Source organism: Micropterus salmoides, unplaced genomic scaffold, assembly GCF_014851395.1.
Source record: "Micropterus salmoides isolate LMB-PRFRI ecotype aquatic unplaced genomic scaffold, ASM1485139v1 Ms_hic_scaffold_17, whole genome shotgun sequence".
In the NCBI taxonomy this organism is placed as follows: domain Eukaryota; kingdom Metazoa; phylum Chordata; class Actinopteri; order Centrarchiformes; family Centrarchidae; genus Micropterus; species Micropterus salmoides.
In genome coordinates this window covers 21,686,591-21,695,807 of record NW_024040817.1, presented here as the reverse complement: position 1 = coordinate 21,695,807, position 9,217 = coordinate 21,686,591, and the positions used below count along the sequence as shown (strand labels likewise).

The 9,217-nt window shown below is 41.9% G+C and overlaps 1 protein-coding gene across 2 annotated transcripts in view; it reads left to right on the top strand.

The window, feature by feature from the left end:
- Positions 1 to 2,000: 2,000 nt before the first annotated feature.
- Positions 2,001 to 9,217, top strand: part of LOC119907631 (calcium-binding mitochondrial carrier protein Aralar2) — a 45,259-nt gene continuing 38,042 nt past the window's right edge. The window contains exons 1-4 of one of the 2 annotated variants that reach the window (XM_038725353.1): positions 2,001 to 2,188; positions 3,057 to 3,110; positions 3,242 to 3,384; positions 8,825 to 8,940. In XM_038725353.1, the coding sequence (XP_038581281.1) occupies positions 2,177 to 2,188; positions 3,057 to 3,110; positions 3,242 to 3,384; positions 8,825 to 8,940 (325 nt within the window). In that variant the 5' untranslated portion in view covers positions 2,001 to 2,176. The remainder of the gene's footprint in view (positions 2,189 to 3,056; positions 3,111 to 3,241; positions 3,385 to 8,824; positions 8,941 to 9,217) is intronic. The other variant, XM_038725354.1, reaches the window with a different exon arrangement.

Genomic DNA, 9,217 nt, shown 5'->3' with positions numbered 1-9,217 from the left:
AGGCAGAAAAAAAGAGAAAGATGTGAGTGACTGACAGATGATAGCAATAAAAGTAAGAACAAACTGGCCATTTTACTGCGGTAGGGCCATTTTAGAAGGGATTATTAACTTGTCAGCATTTCAAACTGAGACACAACTTTTTTTCCACCAAAACACATCCCCATGTCTCTGTTACTTTTATTAGAAAGTCTTTAAACCTTTTGACCTCAGAGGGCCTCCATTATTGGCTGTTAATAGGGACACGCTGGTCAGTGGGGAGACCCTAAGTGCCCTATTAATCATTTGTTTAGAGCTCGGGCCTATTTTGGAAGCTCTGTGTTTAGTGTGGGTTAAAACTAGGAAGGAGGCAGACTGAGACAGCCGTCCGCCACTCATCGCTCAAGCTGTCAGGACACGTGGGCCCTTGGGGACCTGGGCTGGAGACCCTTCAAGCCACTAAAGTTCAAAGGTCGCAAGGTTTATCATTATTATCCACTTATTCTGTGACGGTTGACAGAATCATTGTTGGTTTGATTGCTAAAAATAGAGGCCGAAATGCTTTTCTACAAAAATGTCCCCATAAGTAATTTTAAAAATACGGGGGAAAAAGAAGGTAAGTTTTAAAGTTTTTCAAATAAACAGTCAAGAGTTTCATGTCAAAGCTGCTAGACACTGTAGTTTACATGTCTCAAGTAAATTTTGCAGTTCATGAATAATACACAAGCAAAGCAAATGCTGCTACATGCTTCCTACACCAAATGCCACAAGTAAGTGAGTTGTTTGCTGGCAGATTGACAGTGATGGGAAATAAAATGTCATGGGATCAAATCATTAATCTTGTCAAATATTGTCATATGACAGGGGAAAATACAGGTGTGGAGATTGCATCGGCTGATAAAACATTACTTACAGCCATTTTTCCAATAAGCGATGGACTCAGTGCTGTCAATATTTGGAGGGGATGCGAGGTATGCCCTAGTGAAGGCCATTTTGCGAGGAGCAGAGAGCCTGCTGGGAAAAATACAGTGGTTCATGCTGGGTCTCCGGGAAGCTGAAAAGCCACCGGCAAAAAGCTATGAATTATTTTGAGCGCAAAATACATTTTCTTTGAAGACTGTCGGGCCATTAGAGCCCTTTTGCTCCCTTTTAAATTGTTTTTATGCTGTGAGTAATGTTAACCTTTGCTTTTGTAGTCATGAAATTCTCTCTGCACCTTTTTCCCTCCTGGCACAAAGCATAGATGGGCTGGAAAAGTGAAATAAAGTATAGGAACCATTTGCTGTGAGGAAAGAATAGGTGTGAGGAAGGAACTAAGGCTTTTATTCTGATGTCTACAGACCTCTGTTCCTTAGTACAGTGCAGACTCAATGCGCATAAGAATAAACCCACGCAGAAATAACCATGTTTAATATATAATAAAGCTTGGAGTGAATTTTGAGGTAAAAACTTTGAAATACTTTGATGCTATGAGAAACCAGATCACAGTAATACCATAGGAGCTATAATTAAATGCCATAACACATGCACTGTTGAGTATGGTAATGAGTTCTTCAGGAAGGAAGTAGTCCAGTTGTTTAAATGATCACAGTGGACGGATTATGAGCTAATGGGCCCCTGGGCACAGACACGTGAAAGGCCCCATCTCTTAATCCCAGAGCAACCCCCCATATTGTTAGCAGTGGCTTTGCATGTTTTCCGTGGTATTTTACACTTTAAATCTTAACTGTAAAGTTTTGTTGTTGGTCAAAATGTTTTATGTTCATGCTTGGTATAAAGAGAGGCTGTTTCCAAATCCATCCACACTGACACTCCTCTTCACAGCTACAAAATGCTATAGCATACAAAATGATACAGGATACTTTTTATTATAGGAACCTAATCCGCAGATTTCTTCAAGCAAGGCCATTTAAATTACTTTAGTGTTAATGTAGGCTTAATGTAGCCTATATGCATTGTGCAGCTGTATTCAGTATGAAGAAACACACTCCCTCTCTCCCACACACACGTGAACGGATTAATTAATTGATCTGACGTGCACGTGCCACTGACCAGTTGACCTCGCGCCCCCGCACCACGTGCACAGCTGATCTGTATTCATCCTCCTTTCACTGCACCGGCGCGTGTGATCTCCATGGGAACGTCGTCACGCAGGAGGAAGTGAACGGGACGTTGTTTTGATAGTGAGCTTGCTTCTAGCATGGCAGCAAAGGTAAGCTGATGAGTTTTCCCACTGCAATTTCTCCTCTTTCTGGGGAGCTGTAGCCTTGTCGGTGATGTGCTCGGTCCCGGGAGTGTGTCTCTGCCTGTTAGGATGTCTGGAGGGCTCGCTAACTTGCCGCCTGCTTAGAGGATGTGTTGGAGGTTGACACTGTCAGTGACACTATTTTAATCGGTTAGCTAGCTAATGTAGATTTGGCTACCAGTTCAAACTTACTGAGGTCTCTCTATAACAATGACGCTAAGCGCAGTAACGTTAACGTTAAGTTAATGATGCTGTCGTTTCGTTTTAAACGAAACGACAGCATCATTTCCACCCTGCACTTCCCACGCCGGTTATTCACCGGTAACCTTGGTTAGCACTATGCTGCATGTTATGGCATCCCTGTCATAAACCACTTGCAGGTGTCAGATGTTTTAAGGTAGCTGCAGTGGCACTGTTTTTATTTCCACCATTTATTTAGCTGACGCTTTTATCCAAAGCGACTTACAATTGCTATATATGTCAGAGGTCACAGGCCTCTGGAGCAACTAGGGGTTAAGTGTCTTGCTCAGGGACACATTGGTTGATGTCTCACAGTGGGAATCGAACCCAGATCTCCCACACCAAAGGTGTCATCTTATCTATGCGCCATCACCACCCCAGTCACTGAAACTGGCTCAGGTAAAGTCACATGAGTAGTTTAATAATAACACCTGAGAAAGTTCCACAAATGGATGCAGTCAAAGTTTCATAAAAAGCTAGTTAGTGAACCTTGAGTTTTCAGTCTTCTGAACCACTGTTCTACGGTGTTGCTCAAACGATGCACGATGCAAAGTGGGCCATCGTGTTCATAAAATGTTCACTTATTGTCTTGCAGGTACTTCTGCCTAGGAGGGCCGACCTCACTGAATTGAAAGCCATTTTTGAAAAGGTAGGGTACCTATATAACCTATATATTTTTTGTTTTCTGTTTTGTTTTTGCCTTTTGTTTCACGTGTTTTGATTTATGCTTGTTTCTTTAAAAATGCTCAGCATGCGTCCTTGTGTCTGTATCTGTTTCAGTATGCCAGCATAAAGAAGAATGACGAGCACTTCATGTCACCGCAGGACTTTGTGAGCCGTTTCCTTCATGCCCACACAGACATCCATTTGTCAGACGAGGCCACAAAGCTGCTGGCTGGAGTGGTGGATCAAAAGAAAGATGGGTTTGTGTCCTGATGATAAAGTAAGATGCTGGTTCCACTTTGAATTCAAAGTGAAATTCATTAGATAATCCTTGCACCTTGTAGAGTATACGTGTGGAGGAATGATTAAGTGAAATGCTGTGTCACACATAAAAGTGAATAAAGAGGGCAAATATAGTCATGGATGTTTTTACAAAATGATAAAAATAGAGGATCAACAACCGAGAGTCTTGTGAGAATTGACATCATTACTGTTTGACAATATCTCTGGCACAAGTTGTTGATCTGAATGGGGAAACTGCTATGCTGAGTCTCTCTTTAAGCCACAAATTTATCTCCACTCATTAATATCGAGCCAACTGCAAAGTAGTAAGCTTACGAAAGACTCTTATCAAAGGTATCGGTACATGTATTATGCATCCCTTTGATCTTGTGTGTCTACCATTCTAGTGTTATTTTGCATTTTATAAACAAACCTATGACTGAATCCTTTGGTGTAAAAAATTCACAGAGGGATGTTCATACTTGAATTATATAGCGAAGAGACATCAAACCACCAAAGGCCCCTTTCAGGTGTTTCCTTCTTTGTAGATATATCCCCAATTTCACACTTACTCCTCCCCCCATCCCCATCACCCCTGTTTTTTTACATTAATATGTATGTATTTAATGATACATAATGATGGGTAATAAAATGTTAGGGTAAGTCAAAAAAAGACTTAAACCCCCCACCCCCACCCCCACGTTGTCATGGTAACCACCTGGGCTTCTACAAAGAGCAAAGTGCACATGGCTGCGTAGTTTCATGTTATTACATCTGCTTTAAGGTGTGTGCGTGCGTGCGTGCGTGCGTGCGTGCGTGCGTGCGTGCGTGCGTGCGTGCGTGCGTGCGTGTGTGTGTGTGTGTGTGTGTGTGTGTGCACAGAGTATGGTGAGATGGAGTAGTGGGGGTTTTGCAATTGGAAAAAGAGAGAGCAAGGCAGCCACACGCACACACACAAAAAACACACACATGCACTGTAATTGCCCATGCTATTCAGGAGCACTCCGTTGCATTGTGCGGCTTTGGAGCAGGATAAATGGTGGCCGTGGCATCAGGGTAAATCTATTAGGAACCCATGGCCCAGGCTTTGTATCTAAACCTCATTTTGGTTTTGTGGAGGGGAATGGAAATGATATGAGGGCAAAACAGAAAAAAAAGTCCCCCTATCCGTTCTCCCAAATAATGTTTAGACCTTAGTTTAGATGTGATTCGTTTTTTTTCACAGTTGACATTGTAAAGGCCTTATGATGTTCATACTTTGTGACGTGTTATTTTCCTCCTGAACTTTGATAGATAAATGATTTGATGAGACAAAGAGTCTAGATGATTATTCTGCAGACCTGTATCACAAAACAAATGGATATAGAAAGTAGAGATGGGGCAGCATCAGCACCGTCAGTGCTAGTGCATTGTTTTTCAAGCGCTCATCTGTGCAAACCTTATGAAAAGAATGGAGCGCAAGACAAAACAAACCACTTTAGTGGCTGTATTTTCATCCAGGCCGCCCAATCTCATGCAAATATGTTCGTGAACAATAACTTTTGGCTTGTATATGAGTGTAGTATATTTGAAACTTGTGCGCCTGCTGCTGTTTTCGCCAGGTAGGACTCCATTTCAACATGATGAGTCAGGAGTAATAGATTTAGCAGGGGGTCGGATGGCAGGCAGCATGCTCGCTTACTTTTCTGTTGGAGAGAGAAATTTGACTTAGATGCCAGTGTATGTTTGAGTGTGTATGTGTGCGTGTGTGTGTGTATGTGTGTGTGGGGACGTAAACAGTGAAAATGCATTTGTCTGCCCCCCCCCCCCCTGCCGAGAATGTGTAAATCAGGGGATATAGTGACAGTCATAACAATCTGTTATGTGGAAATCATTTTTCTCCCTCTTACTCTCTCTGCTCCCAGTGAGACAGAGAGACAGATAGACAGATAAAGAGAGACAGGGCTTTAGAGGGTGGAGATGTCTCAATTTCCAGGAATCAAATGTTTTGTGTATGTGTGCACTGACATACAGAACTGCAAGGTGGTTGGAAGACTTTCCTCTTTTCCTCATCACTGACTTTACACTCTCTCACATACCATAATGCAATCGGAGCTCCCTCCGTTTCCTTTTGGCTCTGTTCGACTCCCTACCTTTTTTTGCTTCTCTATTCCTTCGTCCCTCTGATATTTTGATAGAAGCGTTTGTTCAAGTGTGAAACATCCCCCCACTTCCCCCATAGACTCGTGGAGGTTTAAAAAAAGGTGGTGGTGGTGGGGGGGGACTTTGTTAAGGGAGCATGCTGGGAAAATAGCAGTCTGCCAGCTGCTGAGGACATTCTGGACTTGGACTGGTGGGTGTCCACTCTTAGAAACCGACCAGATACTGGCAGCTAGCACTCACCTGGGTGTGTGTGTGTCTTTTTGGGGTGTGTCTGTTTGTATGTCTGTGTGCAAGCAGGCTCTAGGTGGGTGGAAGGCTGTCAGTAACGATGCCAAGATGCCAGGGACAGGGGATTATTGAAGCCCCTCTAAGCCCCTCTCTCCCACTACTATCAACGAAGGAGAGCTGTCTTTCTATCAGCCGGGCCTAACCAACACCATGCATTTATGTTACTTGTAAACAGTGTTTGCAAGCCTTTTGGTTCAGAGGAGTGTATTTAGATGCCTGCTGAGTACAGAGATAAAAGCCGGGTGACAAAGATAAGATAAAAAAACAGACAAAAATATATGGAATATAGTATGCCGTTTTTATGCTGGACAGACGTATCACACACAGTTTAAACTGCAATGTATTGTCATCCTAACAAAATCATTCAGCTGTCATCTATAGAAGCACATGCTATTAATCAAGTCTTTGTTTGTCTTGTGCATTGCATCTCTCGTCTGATACATGCCTGTTTAAAGATTTAACAAAATCCTGCAGCGTAAAGTAAGTAGCACACAGTACACTGAAGAGATGCCATACTATAGTATCACATTAGCCCTGTCTCCGAAGTTCATCCCGGGCTGCGTACATGGATCGGGCAGCCCTGGACACATGCCATAGCAGTTGATGGTTGGAAGATGCCGTCAGTTGATTTGATTATTGAGCGTCTCGTTGGGGTTGTGTCTGCATAGTGAAAGCGATGGCTTCCCCCTCTCATGGTAATCATTTTGGAGCCGTCATGGCGCTGCTAATCAACCATCATAAGCTTCATCCCCGGCTACAGAGCTGTGTGTAAATGCTTATGAGTATGTGGAATGTTTCTTGCTCTATAGAGATGCCCCCCTAGTTCTTGTCTGGACTGCCTGGTCTTAACCATTGTCCAATCCCTTCACGATCAACAGCCCTCTCAGTTACACTAATATGCTGATTATCCACGTCTGGGAAAACACAGACAGGATCGACCAGCGCGCATGTAAACTGATGCGTGTGAAAAAGAAGAAATCTGACTTTTCCCCTCATTTCTGTCTGGGAACACTAGTGCTCTCTGAGTCTTTCCACTGCAGCCTGTACCTGGTTAAAGTCCTTTTATTAACCTCTCTGTGGTATAATTTCAGAGTGTACTATACGTCTGTCACAAAAGAATGATCATTATTGGAGAGTTTGATAATATTCCTGCAGCTTCTGTGGCGCTGGTGTTGGCTTTGTTTTTAGCAGTGGATCCACGGTCGCAGCAGTGTGCTTTTGTGCCCCCGTCCACCTACTTGCCATGAGCAGGGCCGTCATGGCACCGCTTAGTTGATAAAAGAATTTGTCTTTCCTTTGAAACAACGAAAGCTGACTTATATACGCCACTGGGGAGAACTTGTGTGCTCACTTGTATTCCCTCTCCATATTTCTCTTAGTTCCTCTGTTGCTCGCTCTCCAACACACACAATTATTATTTTCTGGAAGTGTGTTAATGCCATCATACCAGTATTTATTTCAGATTTTTTACTGAAACCAAGTCTTTTGTGTAAGATGTTTTGGTTTTTTTAAATGTACAGTTGAAGGGAAGAATAACATTTTTGCAGACTACATTCAGAAGACTTAAATCCAGTAATCTAAACATGCTTTTCAGCCTTTATTGAATATCTCTGGCACTCACCAATTTTAAGAATATTTCCCTTTTCCTTGTATTATATTGATAACCAATACTTTTGTCGTTGCACAGCTCTTCGCCTTCTCAGACTGTTTCATCTATACAGTATTTTTTTCTGCATATAAGCACATAAAAGGGTGCGCATAAGCACCCACATGCAAACCTGGAACACTTCGAGTCCAAACAAACACCTCTAAATTTCATCAGTACCATAATTAATTATAGCAAACAGGAAAATGTAATCATTGCACCCCTCCTCCTTCTCCATACCCCCCCCCTGGAAATTGAAATAGGTTTAATAGATGGATGCTCAGGGACGGCTCATTAGCACTGACCCCTCCTGTAATTATCAGAGCCATTTGTGGAATTCATAATGGACTTGTGGCAACTGTGAACCAGGGCCTGAATAAAGGCTACACTGCGTGGTCCAGTTCCCCACAGCATGATTCTCCCATGGGGGCTCTCAGTGGGTTCACACAATAGCAATGTTTATGTTTATTTATTTCACACAATAGCAATGTTTATGTTTATTTATTTGTTGTTGATGATGCATGTGGGCATTTGTGTTACTCCAGAGAAACAGGAGATAAAATAGCATTTATCAGAACACCAACAAACTCGGAAAAAGAGGAAGTGGTATAAAGAGAAAAACAAACATTGTGTTTATTTCCAACTCATAACTTGTGTTTCAGTGTTGATGCAGACAAATCAAGTTCTCCATTCCAACTTTTGTTCCACCGTGGCTTCTTTTGACTTTCACTCTAAACCTCATATTGTGTTACGTTTATGTTGAATGGAATTATATTTCCGTAACTGGCTCCCGACTCCCTCCTTGCCTGTCCACTTGTTTAAAATGGCACGCTAAAATATAAAACTTCATATTTAATCTTTTCTGTTGGTGTAAAGTTGGCCCTCTCTATACCAGCTGCCACCTCAGACTGGGAACACACACTGAGCTTTTTAAAATGTTTTATTTTCTTACTGTCACACTTGATGAGTTTATGACATTACATATGGAATAACAGACTACTGGATAAAGGGCTGCTTGAATTACATGTAGTGCAGATTGATAGGTTGTCTAAGTGTGCTGGTTTGCCACTGTGTGGCAGTAATTACAGTGGAGTTTATAGTTTAATGCAGTGTTAAAATAGCTTGTTTTTTAATTTAGTATTTAATTTTATTAGTGTAAGTCTTTATTATGTATGATATGACTAAATGAATATCAAAGACTCAGTGTCTCACGTGTAGCTGATTAAGTATTTATACAGGCAATGTGAAACATGAATACCTCATTAATAAATCAACTTAAATGACCGCAATTACCAGTCTTTTACAGTCCTACCTATCCTCTTTTTACCCTTCTCTCCTCTCAGGTTGATCTCCTTTCAGGAGTTTGTAGCATTCGAGTCAGTGCTGTGTGCCCCAGACTCCCTCTTCATGGTTGCCTTCCTGCTGTTTGATAAAGCAGGGAATGGAGTGACCACTTTTGGTAAGTAACTGTGCCTCTGATTTACAGGGTTGGATAAAGGAATACTGTAGTGAAGTTTGCACGGATGTACCTAGCGTCTTACTGAACCATTAGCATGTGTATGGTAGGTGCTGTGATGCGCTTTACAAATGACCTGGAAATATGTACTGATCCTTAAAGAGTACAAACCCCAGAAACTCATGATCACTAATGTAAACATGTTTCTTGCTCATTTTTAAATATTGGTATTTATTATGTATTTATTATGTCCACTACTGGGTGCGTTGTTTCAAATCAA